This window comes from Miniopterus schreibersii (genome assembly GCF_964146895.1).
Source record: "Miniopterus schreibersii genome assembly, chromosome: 12".
Classification (NCBI taxonomy): domain Eukaryota; kingdom Metazoa; phylum Chordata; class Mammalia; order Chiroptera; family Miniopteridae; genus Miniopterus; species Miniopterus schreibersii.
In genome coordinates this window covers 35,174,714-35,193,182 of record NC_138112.1, presented here as the reverse complement: position 1 = coordinate 35,193,182, position 18,469 = coordinate 35,174,714, and the positions used below count along the sequence as shown (strand labels likewise).

At 40.5% G+C, this 18,469-nt stretch overlaps 1 protein-coding gene across 2 annotated transcripts in view; it reads left to right on the top strand.

Annotated features, from left to right (window-relative positions):
* The first annotated feature begins 5,344 nt into the window (after positions 1 to 5,344).
* POLD3 (DNA polymerase delta 3, accessory subunit) overlaps positions 5,345 to 18,469 on the top strand; it is a 55,707-nt gene continuing 42,582 nt past the window's right edge. The window contains exons 1-3 of one of the 2 annotated variants that reach the window (XM_081154802.1): positions 5,345 to 5,512; positions 6,799 to 6,854; positions 16,227 to 16,329. In XM_081154802.1, coding sequence (XP_081010928.1) covers positions 5,453 to 5,512; positions 6,799 to 6,854; positions 16,227 to 16,329 — 219 coding nt within the window. In that variant the 5' untranslated portion in view covers positions 5,345 to 5,452. The remainder of the gene's footprint in view (positions 5,513 to 6,798; positions 6,855 to 16,226; positions 16,330 to 18,469) is intronic. The other variant, XM_081154803.1, reaches the window with a different exon arrangement.

The window sequence follows — 18,469 nt, the reverse complement described above, 5'->3', positions numbered from 1 at the left end:
CCCTCCAAAATACCCTTCCAGCCCCCGAGGGAATGGAGCAAGGGGAACAATATACAAAGCAAGTGCAAGGTGGGGGCAGGTGTCCTCCTGCTCTTTTTCTGAATGTCCAAGGCAACAGAGGTAGCAGTGTGAACCCCTCCTGATTGAGCTGAGGGATAAACTAGCCGGGGTGTGAGTGTGAGAGTGGGTTGCAGTGGGATGATAGTGGGTGTGAAACAGGGGAAGCGGTGTCTGAGTGCCCTCTTGGCTCACCCATTTTTGTTTTGGTAACTGTTTTACACTGATTTGTATAGAACTGATAAGGTGTTTTGGAACAGCACTAGGAGGCTTATCTCACCATCCCATGGACTGCTTCCCCAGCTGTCAGGAAGGTTGATATGCCCTGGCCTTGGTGGCTGTACATTCCACAAGACAGTGTACTTTGGGTCTACAAATGTCTGCACAAAGTACACATGTTCTCGTAAAACAGCTTTTTAAAAAAAGAGGAAACAGTAGCTTGTGTTTGTTGTTAAAAGCTATAACTGACAACATGCTGATTTCCTTTTTTATATATTTTGCTTAAAGCTTAAAGTGAAAGAAGGGATTACATGGAATCTAATTCTGGAGACCTAAGTCGAGTTTCTCCCCACATTTCCTCTGATCCTCAGGCTGGGTTAGTTGCTTCTGCTGGGTTCCCATGTACCCTGTGCTTCCCTCTGCCCACTGGCTGCTCAGTATTCTGAAAAAGGTATTGATAGTCTGAGATTATAAAAACAATCCACTGTATTGCTGTTTACTCCCCACAGACTAAATCCTCAGGGATATAAACTGTGTTGTGCTCCCGATAGTCAGTCACATAGGGTCTGGTAGACCGGAGGCCTTGAGTAATGCTTGATGGATGAATGGACGAATGATCTAGTGCTAAATACCTGGTATTAATAAGTCTGGGGGCCCTGGGACTCTGGAATGAACCTTGGACAGTTATGTGGCTCCCAAGTCATAATCCTTAATCTTGTACTTCTTGATTCTGACCTGTTCCCCTGCCTGGAATGTTATCCCCCAGAGATGTGGAGTTCCTGAGCTGCTCCTGCAGGCCTCCTTTCCTGGTCAGAGGCCTGGCTCCCTTCCCCTGCTCGAAGTCTGGAGATCCTGCCTATATATAGGTTGATCTTACCCTCTCCCCAATATTGAGTCTTATATGGATTTCCCATCCCACGCCTTGTCAGAATCACTAGGCTCTCTGATGTCAGTCATTTCTGGGATGAAGTGGGACTAGCAGGAGGAAAGATGAGGGTCAGCCTTCTATTTCTGACATCAACCTTAGGTACTCTTTTGAGACACAGAGGCTAAAGAATCTTGATTCGATGGCTCCCACTGCAGGTATCAGCTGACTTTGCCATCCCCAACAGTTTTGTCTGGCTCCTTCATTTAGCAAATACTCTGGTTGATTGGTTGGTCCAGTCTCTGGAGAACTGCTCTTGTTCTTAACATTGAAGTTAAGCTTCATCCTTGAGGAACATGGAGTGAATTGTTTTTTGTTTTTGTTTTTTTAAGAAGCAGCATTTAAGGTATAGGTAGGAATGGTGATACTTTTACCTTTTGGAGATTTGCCTTTTACATTTCAAATAGGGAAAACATTACAGATGTCTAGAATAAGTAGATGAATTAATTTTACATTGCTAAATGTCCCATTTAAAAAAAAATGTTTATTTTTTGGTGATAAAAATGACATGGACTCTTATAAAAGTTCAAACATCTAGGAGGAAAAAAAAGAGAGAATAAAAATCAGCTAACTGCTTTCCCCTAAAGCCAAGGACAGTATTTGAGCATGGGCTTTGGGCACGCCTGAGCATAAACTCATGGCCTGCCACCACTTACTACCCTTATGATTTGGGGCAAATTACTTAACCTTTATGAGCTCCAGTTTCCTCATCTGTAAAACAGGGATAATAGAAGGCCAGTAATAATATTTAGTTACTTTACAGAATTGTTTTGAAGGTTAAGTAAGAATATTCAAGCAAAAGGCGTAGCATGGTGCTTGTGCACTTTACACACTCAATGAATAAGTAAGAGTGAACAATATTTCAGGACTCCTTGTTTGTTTGTTTTTGTTTGTTTTAAATACTCACCTGAGGATATTTTTCCATTGCTTTTCAGAGAGTGGAAGGGGGAGGGAGGGAGAGAGAGAGAGAGAGAGAGAGAGAGGGAGAGAGAAACATCGATGGGAGAGAGACACATCATTCGGTTGCCTCCCGCATGTGCCCCGACCCGGGCGGGGGATCAAGCCTGCAACTGAGATACATGCCCTTGGTCTATGGGCTGACGCTCCAACCACTGAGCCAAAACGGCCAGGGCTCTCCTTGTTTCTTAATCCAGTGTTTCCCTCCTCAAATCTCACTTCCTTCAGTGTAATTGAACTTAGGTCAACAAACATTTACTGAGAACCTATTAGATGCTCCTGTGGTAGTTGTTATTATATTAGAATGAGGCCAGTTCTAAAACCCTACTTAGTTATTAGTTTAAGAAAACCTTGTCTTGGAACCTATATGGAATCATTTCCTATTGACTCTTATCACTAACATAAAATTGATTAAATATGAGTCCTTTTTGGTGAAGGAATAATAGAATTTAACAGGATTGTTTGAGTATCAAATGAATCATTCTAAGAAGGCACCCACAACATGGTAGGTGCTCAGTTATTCTCACCCCAGCAATGCACAAGACTTTCACACCTGTGGTTTATGGGAGTGAAAGTACAGAGTGGTCCTCTTTTCTGGTTTCAGGCATTATCTAGATAAAACACTAATCTTCTGGACACAGTCCTAGGATTGTTTACTATCATTTGGTTCCCTTCTTAAACCTTACCAAAGATCTATCCTTCCTAACTTTCTTTCCCCTTATCTTCCCACTCCTCCCCTCACCCTCCAGCAACTGCCCTGACAACTTCCAAGATTAATTCCTGTTTTGCCTCAAGAGTCTGATCCCACATCCTGTAGATATTCAATATATACCATTTGTTACTTGGCTTCCATTGAAAGCAATTCTCATTTTACTGATGGTCTCAAAGTTCTACAGTAAAATGTTCTAGAGTTCACTGTACTTATTATTGGTTTCCCTACATGCAGTTATAAACTAATTATGAGACAGAAAAACACAATGTTTAAGATCATGGATGCTGGAGTCAGACTGCTTGGGTTGTAATTCTGGCTCTGCCAGTTATTTTGTGATCTTGGCCAAATTACTTAACCTCTCTATGCTAATGTTTACTTACCTTGAAAAAGGGGATAACAGCCTTATTTTCTAGGGTTCTTATGGAGATTAGATGGGTTAATATCTGTAAAGCACTTGGAACAGAGCTGACATATTGTTAGTGGTAGATAAGTGTTAGTTATGCAATAGTTATAATTTATAGAGCACTTAGCTATCTGCCAGGTACAGAACATATTACTTTCAATCCCCTCAATCATGCAAAGTGGATATTATTTGTAGTGATGTGTAAGAGCTGGCCTGTACCTGTTTATGAGAGTTGGATTTCAGCGTTTCGGAAAGTTTGCAAGTGAGTTGTTAAACAGAGCCATTATTAAAAATTATATAAATTTACAGTTAGATAAATTATATTAAAAACTAAGATAACAAATATTCAAATCTCATCACTTCCTAATTATTTTACTAAATTGTACTTTTAAAAGTTATTTTTTTCAATTACAGTTGAGATTCAATATTATATTAGTTTCAGGTATACATTTAGACATTTATATAATTTATGAAGTGATCCCCCAATAAGTCTAGTACCCACCTGCACCATACATAGTTATCACAATATTATTGACTATATTCCCTGTGCTGTACTTTGCATCCCCATGTTTATTGTACTCATATGGTGGAAATATGATGTGATGTTGTGCATCTTTACCTAACTGCATTCCGTGACATCAATATCAGTAGCTTGAAATCTGCTGTGGTGGGAGTATTTACACCATGGAAGTTGGTGTCCACTACAAATCAGGGCTTTTAAAATTTGGCTAATTGAATATTAAACTTTTGTCAATACACCACTATATATTATTGTTCCTTCCTTAAAGGGACATTTTTATTGTCCCAGTCTAGTCCCACTACTCAACCCAGACTTGGACATGCCTTTGATCATTTATCTTAATTTGACGATGCCATTATTGTCTTGCCTGGGCTCCATTTTTGCCCCTTTTTCCTTCTCCCCAGAATCTCTATTTTTGCGTGTCCAGGGTTAAAATTAGCCCATTCTTTCTAACAGGTTTTGCTGACTCTAAAAAGAAAACCAAATCACTAGGTTCTCTCAATTTTTACTACTATTATCCTATTTTAAGCCACTACCGTCCCTCACTTAAATATCTTCACAAGAATGTAAGCTACATGTGAACAAGCTCCCTGTATTACTGATCACAACTGTATGCCTAGCACCCCAGTACCCAGAACAGTGCCTGGCTCTTAAGCTTTTGCTAATGAATACATGTTGCAACAAATTTTGAAGTGGGCACTACTATTATTTCCATCTTATAGATGGGGAAATAGGCTTGTGATGGTTAAATAACTTACTTAAGGTCATAACAACAGATTCAAAACCAGGATTCAATTCCAGGGCCTAATTCTAGAGCCTGCTCGATTATCCACTATGCAGCCTTATTGAACTACACTGGCTTATGCTGCAGTCAATCATCAAGGGATTTTGGGCCGATGTTAAGAGGTATTTTAGTTGAAATTCTCCAACCTGAAAACTTCTCTTTAGAATAAAGTCCCTGTGCCCGTTCACACCGCCTTCCAGGCTTCTCCTAAGTCTCCTCTCTCCTCACTGGCCTCTTCACCCAGCAGTTCAGTCCTAATGAATTCTTTTCTCTTCCCAGCAAATGCTCCTGCCTCTATGGAACCACCGCCCCCTCCCACCCCTTCTTGAAAACCGTCCCTAATTTCTCAATTCTGAGGGATTATAACAAGCAGTACTTTATCCCAGCTGGCATCACTCTACTAAAATTACTTATTTCTTTATTGCTCGCTGCTGTGTCCCCAGTGCCTAAGAAGTGCCTGGAATAGACTAAGTACTTGATAAATGTTTGTTTAATAAAGATATGAAAGGTCAAGGATTATTTTATCAATTTATAGGTGGGGAGACTGCGGCTTCTAGAGGTCAGGTATTTTGCCCGGGGTCAGTCCCTAAGGGGCCGAGGTAAGATTTGAAACCAGGGCTCCGCGCACAGCGCCGCCAGACCGCGCCCGCTCTCCCAGTTCCTCTCTTCCGCCCTCTCCCATAGCCCCTCCCACTTCGGCCTGCGCCGTCTCTGAGACTAGTTTGACCCTCGCACGGCCGCCGTAGCGCGTCGCCGCCGTTGCCGTGGGAAACGACCCGGGACCTGGGTGGAGGAAAGACGTTTCCCGCCGGCGGGAGCTGGGGTTGTGACGGCGTAGGGAGCCTAGAGGCTGCGGGGCCCAGCGCCGCAGCACCATGGCGGACCAGCTTTATCTGGAAAATATAGACGAGTTCGTCATGGACCAGAACAAGATTGTGAGGAGCTAGGACTGGGGAACGCCGGGCGTCCTGGGCCCGGCGAGGGCGGCGGGGTCCTTGACCCCTCTGCGTGTGGTCTCGTAGGGGCTGGACGAGGGAGACAGGTCCCCACGCCTCGTACCCCAAGGGAGAGGTCTTCTGGTGCGCCCGCCAAGTCCCTGTCCCTCGGGTGGGCGTGTGGGCACTGTGCACCGACTAGGGGCCGCGGAGGGAGGATATTGGTTGTTAATATTTCTAAGGCATCTCTACACCGGTCTGATAAGGTGGTGGGCGTTTAAAGCTCCAAATTTACTGTTGAGGAAATTGTAACCGGGTTCAAGTGACAAGTTGTTTAACCTTCCAACACTCGGTTTCCTCTTACTGGAAATTTGGTATTGGTACAGGCTTGAGTTGCCTCACTAGGATGGAGTATAGATCAAGTGAGACAATGGACGTGAATGCACCTTGCAAATCGTGATGATTGCCTGCTGTGACCTTTGGATACACATTATTTCATTTACTCCTTGCAGTGACCCACCCTGAGGTCGGCAGATAAGGCAGTTGAAGCAGACGGAGGGGCCAAATAACATTTGTGGTTAGAAAGGGATAGGCAGTTTTCCAATCTAGGTCTGTCTCTCTTGCTAATGTTTTCTTTCTTATACATTACTGTCTTTGCCTAACCTCTGTAACACTTCTAATTATTGGAAACTCAGCGTTTAGGACTGGAAGACTTTGAGAGAGTGCCAGGAGAGTTCAAGGAAGGATGGAAGGAACATCTAGTCTTGAGGCCAGGAGTTCCCACTCTAACCTAAGATACAGCATTCATCCGCCTCATTCATTCCCTGACCCTGCAGCACCTGTGCCCTTTAATGTTTGTTTATAAGGCTGCAACTTTCCTTAGAAGTTTTTCTGAGTTATACACTTAAAAGTAATGTAGCTTCTGGGTGAGTTTTAGTATAGTTTTCCGTGGTGGTCCTCAAAAAGGACAGAATGTGAAAAAAGGGCCTTTCATAAAACAAGGAGTGGGAGGAAAATGAGAGCTTTTTCTTTAATGTATACCCAGCCGTCCTTTTTATACATCCTTTGCATTAATTGGTCTGTGAAACAAACTTCTTAATATTTGTAAGATAAATATATCAGTCCTGCCTGCCCAGACGGATGGTTCTTGGCAAAAGTGGAGTGGCATCTATTATAATTTATAAGGCATAATCATCTAAGACTGGGAATCTTTAGGAGCCCTTAGAACTGATCTGCACTCTGGAGTTATCTAATAAAACGTTAAAAAAAATTCCTTCTTTTTGCAGGTGACATACAAATGGCTGAGCTATACACTAGGAGTTCATGTTAACCAGGCCAAACAGTAAGTCCAATTTACTACTAATTTTAATCACATTGGAGTTTTTTGTTTGTTGTTTTGCTTTTGTTTATAGCCTTATAGATAGATTCTAGGTCAGAACTTTTTTTTCTGGGAAATGGGAAAGAATACAATTTTTACTAGTTTTGTCTATTATTTAGGAGATAGGTTAGACTTGTATACAAATGTGTAGTACACTTACTGTAATACATTTACTGGATTTATTTGTAGTCTTGTCTTCTGGTTAACATCACTTTGTTATTTCAGATTTATTAAATGGGCTAGCCAATTCTGTTTACATCTCAGATTTATATGTCTGTTATCTTACATCTTCATTAAACTTCACACATGTTCCTTAGGCCCATCTCTGGGTGTTGTTGAAATACCTCCAGAATGAGATCAACAGGTGTTTGACACAAGCTGTATAACAGTATAAGACAGGGGAGAACTTTTTAAGCAAAACTAAAACAGAAATGTTTAGGGTGGTGCAGAGCATTGCACTTCTTGAATTTTGCCATATCACCTTTCCTTGCTGAAAAGGAAAAAAGCAAGCTTAAATTTCTTGACCTGCAAATGTGCTGATGTTGTCTGTGTCCCAAGTGGAAGAATGGGTGAACAGGCTGAGGACACATATATTGAGTTAAATACTCATTTAGTTTATTTTATTCCTAAAGGTGGTCTGATTTTTTTCCTGTTCCTTGAGTCACAGGAACTTTCTTTAAGTGGTAGGAATGTTCCATCAGCCTTGGAAATTCCCTCTTCTTTAGAGTGGGTTGATTTGGCTTTGTTGCTGTTTGACAGTTCTAGGAGTCTGATTTTGACTGTACGTTTATGCCTTCCTGACTTAAACTCTTGGCCCAGGGCTGATTTTGACTAAGATTGCTGTTGTGTTCTGGCTCAGTTAATTAGGCATTGTCCCGTATACCGAAAGGTTCCTGGTTTGATTCCTGGCTAGGGCACATGCCTGGGTTGTGGGCTCAAATCCCCGATAGGCAGGAGGTGTGCATGAGGCAGCGGATCGATGTTTCGCTCTCACATCGATGTTTCTCTCTCTCCCTCTCCCTTCTTCTTGCTCTAAAAATCAATTTAAAAAAATCCTTAAGAAAAAAAGGTTGCTGTTTTAAGACCAGTCCTGTCCCAAACCAAGAGGTTCAGGTAATTTTGGGAATGGACACCTGTAAGAGTTATTATTTGTTGTCATTATAGGTGTTAAAATGTGAAATAAGGTAACTATTATTATATAAGCTTGTTGGGGTTTAAAGGTGCATATTGGAGATTAAATAAAATTGCCTGCAATTTTATTGTAGCTCTCCTATTACCTATAAGTTTTTAGAATTAACAGACTATCTTACCCCTGTCCCTCTACCATCTTCATCCCACACCACTCTCTACCTCTTATACTCCAGACATATTTGCCTTTCTGTTCCTCAAATATGCCAAGCCCATTCTCACCCTAGGACATTTGCACCACTCCCTCTGCCTGGAATGCTGTTCTCCCAGCTGTTGTCATCCCTCAGGTTTCCACTCAAATTTCACACATTACAAGACTTCGAACAGCCTTCCCCTAATGCTCTATTTCAGGTATTGTCAACCCTCCCTAACTGTGTCATATGTATTTCTTTCATATTTAAAAACAACACAAACTTTATTGAGATAGAATTCACATTCCATACAGCTCACCCACTGAAAATGTATAATTTAAAGGTTTTTAGTATATCCAAAGAATTGTGCAGCCATAGCTACAATTAATTTTAGAACATTTTCATCAGCCCCAAAAGGAACCCTGTATCCTCCCACAATCCTGCCTCATCTTCCCCTAGCGCCAGGCAACTACTAATATATTCTCTGTCTGTAGTTTTGCTAATTCTGAACATTTCATATAAATGGAATCATGTAATATGTAAACTTCTGTACCTGGTTTCTCTCACTTAGCATAATGTTTTCAAGGTTTGACCATGTTGTAGCATGTATTAGGATAATAAGTGCTCACTTAACATCATCTTGAAACGGCTTCTAATGAAACCAATTTCACCATAGGCTAACTGATACAGTAAACGAGTTAAGTTCCTACAGTATCTCATCAATATTGCAGTGGTACCTCGGTTTTCGAATGTCTCCATTGATGAACATTTTGGTTTAGGAATGCCATAAACCCGGAAGGAAATGCTTCAGTTTTCGAACATGCCTCGGAAGTCGATCATGCCACGCGGCTTCCGCTGAGGGCAAGATCCTGAGGCCTAGCTGTCGGCTGTTGAGACCTCAGTTTTCGAACATTTCAGAACTCAGTCTTCCAGAACGGATTATATTAGAAAACCGAGGTACCACTGTATAATGAAATGACCTTATTTGAGGAACTGGTTTACTGCATTCCTTTTTATAGCTGAATTATTCCATTATATGGTGTTATTCATTTCTTAGGGCTGCCATAACAAAGTACTGCAAACTTGGTGGTTTAAAATCACAGAAGTATATTATCTCACAGCTCTGGAGGCTAGAAGTCCAAAATTAAGGTGTCAACAGGGCCACACTCCCTCTGAAACCTGTAGAGCCTGTAGAGAAGAATCCTTCTTTGCCTCTTCTAGCTTTTGGTGGTTTGCTGGCAATCTTTGGCATTCCTTGGTTGCATGATCCCAGTCTCTGCCTTTGTTGTCACGTGGCATTTGTTGTCCCTCTGTGTCTCTTTCTTCACATGGCCATTTTATAAGGATACCAGTTATACTGGATTAGGAGCCCACCCTCCTCCAGTATGACCTCATCTTAACTGGTTATGTGTGCAAAGATCCCATTTCCAAGTAAGGTCACATCCTGAAGTACTGGTGGTTAGGACGTCAACATATATTTTGGCGGGGACACAATTCAACCAAGAACATATGGATAAACCATATTTTGTTTATCCTTTCATCAGCTGATGAACATTTAGGTTGCTTCCACATTTGGGTGTTATAAACAATGCGACTATCAACATTTAGTATAAGTTTTTGTGCAGACACGTATTCTCAATTTTCCTGAGTATATACTAGGATTGGAATTCTATATTTAACATTTTGAAGTATGGACGAACTGTTTTCAAAGTAGCCGTGCTATTTTACAATCCCACCAGCAATGTTTGAGGGTTCCAACTTCTCCATACTCTTTTCAACTCTTGATTATCTGTCTTTTTTTATTTTAGCCATCCTAATGGGTGTGAAGTGGTTTCAATTTGCAATTCCCTAATGACTAATGGTGTTAATTATCTGTTCATGTTCTGTTTGGCCATCTGTACATCTTCTTTGGAGAAATACTTATTCCAATCCTTTGCCCATTTTTTCATTGGGTTATTTGTCTTTTTTATTGCTGAGTTGTAAGAGTTCTTTATATATTCTGGACACTAGACCCTGATCACATACATAATTTGCAAAAATTTTCTCCTGTTCTGTGGGTTGTCTTTGTACTTTGTTGATAGTGTCTTTTAAAACACAAAGGTTTTAATTGTTGAAGTCCAATATATTTTTTTCTTTTTGCTGTTTGTGTTTTTTTATATAATGTCTAAGAAGGCTTTACCTTACTCAAGGTCAAGAAGATTTACTTCTATGTTTTCTTCTAAGAGTTTTATAGTTTTAGTTCTTACACCAGTAATTATTGCTATATTTAAGATTTCTGCATATCGAGTGCTTGTTAACTTGTTAAAAATGCCTCAGTCCTCACAATAAGAATACACTATAGTTTTCAAATTAGGTAGTTCACAGTGGGAATAACTTATCTCTGCTCTATAACGTCTGGTGCTTCAGCTGAGAAGCCTCAGTGGCGGAGCCCTATCATCTGTAGGCTTCTTTGTGCATGCCTGGCAGTTGATGCTGGCCATTAATTGGAACTTTGGCTGGGGCTGTTGACCAGACATTGCATTGGTGTGTCTGTATGGCCTGGGCTTCCATCAGAGTGTGCTGTCTCTGGGTAGCTGGACTTCTTACACAGCAGCTCAGGACATGAAAAGCTAGCTCTCCAGCCCAAGGCAGAAGCTGACTGCATCAAAAGTCAAGCAGTATCATGTTTGCATTATTCTTTTGGTTAAAGTGAATCACTAGCCTTCCCAGAGTCAAGGGAGAGGGCGGAGCTGACCTCTCTAGGTGGACGTAGAAGAGCATGTGGGATGAGTGACATTGTTGCAGCTACTTTTGGAAAAAACAGTATGCCATGTTGTATCTTTAGTGCTTGGCACATAATAGGTGTCAGTAAATATTTGTTGAATACTAAGCACTATGGTAGATATTTTCACAAACGTTTATCTCAACATCTTTTTAGCAATACAGTGTGATGGGTGTTATCAGCCTCTCTTAACTGGTGATAAAATTGAGACTTCAGTGTCCTGTCACCTTTTCTTATTTTACCTATAGTGTAAACATTTATTTATTTAGTTTAACATTTGAAATATTCTGACTTTTTAAAAAACTTTTTATTGAATTTATTGGGGTTACACTGGTTAATAAAATTATATAGGTTTCAAGTGTACAATTCTATAATATATCATAATATCTATAATATATCATCTGTATATTGTATTGTGTGTTCACCACCCAAAGTCAAGTCTCCTTCCGTCACTATTTATCCCTCCTTTGCCCTCTACTCCTTCCCCCTACCCTGCTGGTAATCATCACACTGTTGTCTGTGTGTGTGAGTTTTTTGTGCTTTTTTTTTTTTTTTTTTAATCTCTTCACCTTTTTCACCCAACTCCCCAACTCCCCTCCCCTCTGACAGCTGTTAGTCTGTTCTTTGTATCTCTGAGTCTGTTTCTGTTTGTTAGTTTATTTTGTTCATTAGATTCCATATGTAAGTGAAATCATATGGTATTTGTCTTTCACTGACTGGCTTATTTCGAAGTATCACTGTTGGCATTGAGGGAAGTGACTGGGCATGATTGGATTGATTTACTTGGATTCATTAAAGAAGTATTTTTTTCAGTTCTTACTATATATATGGCATTATTTTAGGCTCTGTCATAAAACAATAAACCTGATAGACAAGGTCCTTCCCATCATTGATTTATATAAGATAATTTCAGTTTGTAAAAATACTGTGAAGGTATTAAATTGAGTTAGGGAAGGCAGTATCCCCATACACTGTATTTGCCTGGGGAAAATTATAGGTGCAACTGATCACGAGGGAAAATTAATGAATTAAAATTAAGATATAGTTAATCATGTCTGTAAGAAGCGTGTCTTATAAGAATTCATATATGTTGTCATTCATATTTAAGAATATTTTGCATATTTTGTTGGTAAAATATTTGGTGTAATCAAATTAGATAAACATGTCTTAGAGACTAAAGGTATGCAGAAATTACTTTTTTTCCAAAAAGAGTTTGTGCAGTTTTGACCTCCCTGTTAATATAAAAGAACTGGAGTTGATTTGGGAAGACAAGTACATAGAGGATGTCTGTAATGATACATGGGTTGTAGATAAAAGATTTAGCCAGCAAGCTGGAGAGGATCTTGGGCATGGTACCTGCCTATCATTTCTTCTGTTAGCATGGTCCTAACTAGCATAAGTAAACCAAAATGTTCATGAATTTGTGTTACCTCATCTTCCCTAATGCAATTGCTGCATGGAAGGAAACACTAATGAGAACACTTAGAGCAATCAACAAAAATGGTAAATAGGGCACATTTTTGTCCTTAAGGAGCTTATAGTTTACTAGGGTGGCAGATATATAAAGTAAGTAATTAGAATACAGTATAGTAAGCACTCTAATAACAGATATGGGCTAGGCTCTGTTAGAGTTTAGAAGGCAGGAGTGTCCTGCTGGTCTGTGGTTTTAGGGAATGCTTCACATAAGAGGTGATAACTGAGCTGCTGTCTGGATGAGGAATTAGATAGATGAAGTCTGAGCAGAGCATTCCCAGCAGAAGGAGGGGCATACAAAGGAGCAAGGGGAACTGCAGAATGTTTAATGATGTTACTAGACAGGGGACCTGTCCCTGAACATGTCTGCTTAGGGTCAGTTGGTAGCATGTGGGTTCTTGACTTTGTGCAGGAAAGATTTCACAACACGCGGCCAGGTGATTGTGGGTATGTTTATTAAAGCTGGGGACAGTGAAATAAGGAAAGGCTTAGCATAGAAGAAGCAACAGGAGAGCCCAGGCTGGGCTGATTTAGCTTACTGGGAAGTCAGAGAAAAGGGGGCCTTGGAGACAGGCTCAGGAGATTAGCCCTGGATGAACTGCAGCTGCCCATTGCTCCCCTGGTTGCAGGTCTCTTGAGGACCCTCAGAGTTTAGGAAATGAGTGCCTGTGGGGGAAGAGGAAGAGAAAGGGGAAGGAACGGGTGTGCTCCCCAGAGGGAGAGCAGGAGCTGGGTCCTTTGTCTTGAAGCTTTTATCTCTCTTGCAGGCAGGAATCTTGGGGGAGGTCTTATGGGGGGGTTTCAGCAGAATATTCACTAATTTTCCAGGTGTGCTTTTCAGGGCCATGGTTTCCACTGATTAGTCAGTATCAGGGCAGGAGGTCTTCAGTCATTGCAGCTGGTCCTAGCATCGCCTACCTGATTTTGCTGGTTTTCTGGGCTTGGAGCTGAAATACAACTGAGGCCTAGATGTTATCCCTAGGGAGGTGACCTTCTGTATCTGGCTGTAAATTGCTTGGCCAGTTTGTTCAGCTATCTGTCTCAGTTTCCCTATTCCACTTGCTAAGGAATTTTCCTAGCTTCTTCTTATCCTGCCTCAATAAGGCTGAAAATAATGTGAGTGTGAGGGAATGGTGAGAGATACAGGGGACCAGAACAAGAAGGGTCTTACATGTCATTACTAGGGAGTTGGAGTTGATCCATAGGGGATGGAGAGCTACTGAAAAATTTTGAATAATAATATTTCACACAAGGATATCCAGCTACCTTTTCAACAGCACCTAATGACTAATAGGCATCTCAGAGTTAACATGCCCCAAAAGCTAACTCCTGATTTCTGTCCCCTACACCTACTTCTGCTTTTCTCCATCTTAGTGAATGACAACTTTATTCTTTGAGTTGGTTAGTTCAGTCATCCATAACTCCTTTTTCTCTATACCAATCAGGAAATACTGTTGTTCCTCCCTTTAAATTCTCCCAGAATTCATCCACTAATTTACTACCTCCATTGCAACCACCCTACTCTGAGCCACCATCATCTCTAGCCTGGATTACTGCAGTAGCGCCTCCTAACTAGTCTCCCTGCATCATCCCTTACACCTCAGCAGTGTATTTTACACACAGCAGTCAGGGACCCTTGTAAAAGGTGAGATCATGGTATTTCTGCTCTAAACCTTCTGATTACTTCCTTGCTTCAAGTTCTACATAGGGCCACAGAGCCCTGCATGTCTGGCCCTTAGCTGTCTCTGCCACCACTATTCTTATTCTGCTTCAGCGCACTTGCCTCCTTTCTGTTCTCTGGATCTTGCCTACATTTTTGCCTCAGAACCTTTGCATTTGCTATTCTCTGTCTGGAACAGTATTCCCCAAGATCTCCACAGTGGTGGCTTCCTCGCTTCCTCACTTCCTGCAGGGCTCTGCTCATGAGGCCTTTCCTAATCACCTTATAGCAAAAGTTCTTCTCAGGCACTCTTTACTCTTACTTTTTTCCCTATAGATTTGCTACCATTTAACATCTGTTTACTTGTTTGTCTCTTTTCTGCAACGTTAGCAGAAAGGTTAGAACTTTGGTTTGTTCGTTGCTCTCTCCCTAAGGCATAGAACATGAAGGAGCCACTCAATAAAGTTTTGTCGACCTAACGACTTGATTTGCATTTTCCTGTTGCAGCTTTTTGGATAATGAAGGGGTGAGAGTGCAGAATTGACACTTGGAATTGAAATAGTCCAGTCAAGAAATTTGGAGGGCATGGAGTCAAGAATTACTTGGGAGAGAGAACGGACCAGATTTGGCAACTCACTGGATAGGGAGAAGTGAAGGGTAATGACTCCCAGATTTCTGGCTTGGGTGGTTTGGGCAGATGTTGTTGTCAGGAATTAGTGAAGCCATGGGGATGAATGAAATAGACCAACCATCCTGGTTGGCTCAGGACTGTTGATTTTAGCACCAGAAGCCCATGTCTCAGGAAACCTTTCAAATCTAGGCAAACCCAGATGGTTTGTCACTCTAATATGTAGAGTGAAAAGATAGCTGAAGACAGAACTCTGTAATGGAAAAGGGGGAGGTAATCAAGTCTGTGCAGGAAATGGAGCAGGGGTAGTGAGAGGGGTGGGTAGCAGGGGACTCAGTGCGGAGTCATGGAAGCTGAGAGAGCAGATGCTTCAGCAGTGTGCAGCAGTGTAGGTTGAGTTTCCCTTGGAATTTTTGAGTTTGAGTTTCTAGCTTTCCTTTGCAAAAGTATGACGTTATAGAGACTCTGTATATACTTCTTGAAATAAAAAATACAAATGATATATCTCTTTTGTTGTTTTCATTAATCTGTAAAAAGTTATTTAGGGGAGCCAACCTCTGATACTTGCTGGATCATAAGGATAAAATGAATTTAGGGATGTTACTAAAAGCAGCATCGAGTGTTTGGTGTCTCGGGTTAATGGATACTCTGAACACTGGGCAGTGGAAGTAAGCTGCTACATTCTGTAGTTCTGAAACAGCATTGAGTCTGAGTGATTATCAAAGCTGGACATTTGTGATCATCTACTTAGTGGTTCTTAATGTTTTGGAACCCTTTTGAGAAACTATTGAAAATCCTGAACTCCCCGCAAAAAAGCACATTTTACCTCCAATTTTGGGGGTGGAGGGTTATAGATGCTACATGAATCCCATGGTAAAAGAATCACTAATATATCTAGTAACCCTCCCGATTTATACTGCAGGATATTAAGAGGCCTAGAAAAATTAATGAACTTATGCAGGATCACATAGTGACTGAATTCATTCTTGGTTGAGTGTTCTATTTGTTATATGCTACTGTTTTATTGCAGGTTCACTCCCTCTGGACCTATTACTAGATTTCTTTTATTTCAGTTATGAACTGGGTCACTGTGCCAGCTCAGTAAGTTCACCCCAGCTTAACTCTCTGTCCATAGACTGAGCAAAAATTCTGTAGAAAATCTGATGAAGATTTAATATACCTAACTTTTAAGTCACAAATTAAGAGTTGATGCCTGGCCAGGCGTAGCTCAGCAGGTTGAACATTGACCTAGGATCCAGGAGATCCAGGAGATGATGGTTTGATTCCCAGTCAGGGCACATGCCCAGGTTGCGGGCTCGATCTCCAGTCGGGGGCGTGCAGGAGGCAGCCAATCAATGACGACTCTCTCATCATTGATGTTTCTATCTCTCTCTCCCTCTCTCTCTTCAAAATCAATAAAGATATATTTAAAAAAAAAAAAAAGAGTTGAGGTAAAAACTCTTACTAATGATTTTGTGCCTTTTGTTTGGAACAGGATGCTGTATGATTATGTTGAAAGGAAGCGAAAGGAAAATTCAGGAGCCCAACTGCATGTCACCTATTTAGTGTCTGGAAGTCTTGTTCAGAATGGACATTTGGTAAGTTCTCAGAATCTTGTAATGAGCTTAAATATGTTTGAGCTATAAACTGTTAAATAACAAGATGAGGTGGGAAAGGAGGGGAACACAAAATTTAGTATTATGGAAATTTTAAAAAGCTACCTGAAGATGACTATTTTGAATTTAGACTAACCCTAAAACTCTGAGAAGTTTTGGTAGTATCTTGGCTGTGATGCGGAGACTGTATTATTATGCAGTTTTCCTAGGCACAAGACATTAGGAGACTGCCTCTGTTATTCCTCTTTCTTCCTCTTCCCTAAGGTGTATAAGGGAATCGGATGGTTAGTTTCCATCCTGTTCAACTGTCAAGTCACATACTCAGGTGTTCAGAAAGCATAATTTTATTCTTTTTAACTGAAGTTGATTTTAATTTGAGCATTAATTTTATTTAGTAGACTTATGTCTAAGTGACTGAAAGATGGGAGTGTTGGCAGGGGGTTGAGAATGCAGAGGCATGGGTTGGGAACATCTTTATTCTCATGCATTTTTTTCCAGTCTGGTATGTGGTCACCCTTCAACTCAGGTCACTGCTGCATTTTCATCATCCTGACCACGAAGCATTCTCAGGTCTGCTGACTTTCTCTTGGCTACTTCCATGTCCCTCTTAAGGGCAAAGCTCTGCTGAGATAACTTGTTCTTCTGCTCCAGACTGATCCTTGGGAACTTTGATAATTCTTCCTCTCTGGTTTTCTCCCAAAAGTATGGCACATTTTCTCTGTTCTCTCTTCCCCTAACCTCTAATCTGAAGGTTCTTTTGTTCCTTCCACCACCACCAGCCTTACAGAACTTAGCCCAAGGATCAGGGCTCCTCAGAGATCCACTAATAATATACGTGTTCCTCTTCCCTTTGATTTTTCTTCAGACTCATAAGTTCAGAAAACTGATTTATCAAAATACTGACTGGAGTCCCAAGCATGTGAGATTTAAAAGTAGAATGGCAATTTAGTAATTTACAAGGGGAAACGAAATTGCTAGGGGGATCAGATCCTTATATTCTCTGAAGAGCAACTTCTTTCCTTGTTGGTAAGCTATTTGGCAAGCCAGGTGATAATCAAGATATTTGCAAGTGTAGGATCAGATGTCATTGTATATCTGAAACACAAAATTAGGCAGACCTGATGCATTTACTCTGGCAACAGAATCCTCTCTTTGCATGGCTCTTGAATAGATATTGCCAAAGTTTGCGTCTGAATGTCTCCTTTCCCTTCCTTTCCAGGGTTAATTAACTCTCTTCTGTCTCTCTTTAGTCAATGCCTTCAGTCTAGTCATAGTCAGTTCTTTACCTGGGAATCACTGTGTTTCTTTAAGACAGTAGGTTTTATTTCTTTTTTGGTCACTGATTTTTTTTGAGAATCTGAAAGAAAAATTCATATGTTGACATTTATAAAGTTTTGAGTATTCACATATCTTCTGGAGCAGGGTCCAAGGTTAAGAATTTATGTTTTAAGATAAAGTTGTAGATTTAAGTTGTAAGTCACATGACAAAGTTTCTTAATTTGGGATCTTTGCAAGGTCTTTGAGATTCAAGGGATTCCTGGATAAACCCCTGAAAATGCATTCAGATTGTGTTCCTTGGTGTGTTTTTTGGAAACCATTTTTCAAAATTATGTGTAATCCATATCAGTTAAAAACTTCTAAGCTGATGCTTATAAAGTCTGTTTATTTTTAAATTTAAGAGGGCATTTAAATTCTGCCAACCTTTTTTTAAATAGCAGAATGCTTTCAAACAAAATCTTAATTAGAATCCTAATATAAAAAATATACTGAGAGTAGGATTGTTGTGGTTGAAGTGACTGAGGATTTTGGAGCCTTGTTCTCACCCTCCTCACAACCCCACAGGGCAGCTCTGTGGAACCCTCTAGAATGACTGACCAAGTGTGGCTGTTACCCATGTTTTTTCCCTTAAAGAGAGCCCTTCTATGGGAAGGCAGAATATTAAGCATAATTTCAAATTTTGTTCTTTTTAATTTCTTCTTTATGCTTTAAGTGTTTCTAGAAAGAAAAAAGATACACTATAGGCTTCATATGGATTTTTAAAAATACTGTACTATTTTTCCAATGATCATGATTATTGTAAAAGATGTTTAGTGATAGAAAGTACAAGCCTCCTTCTAATCTC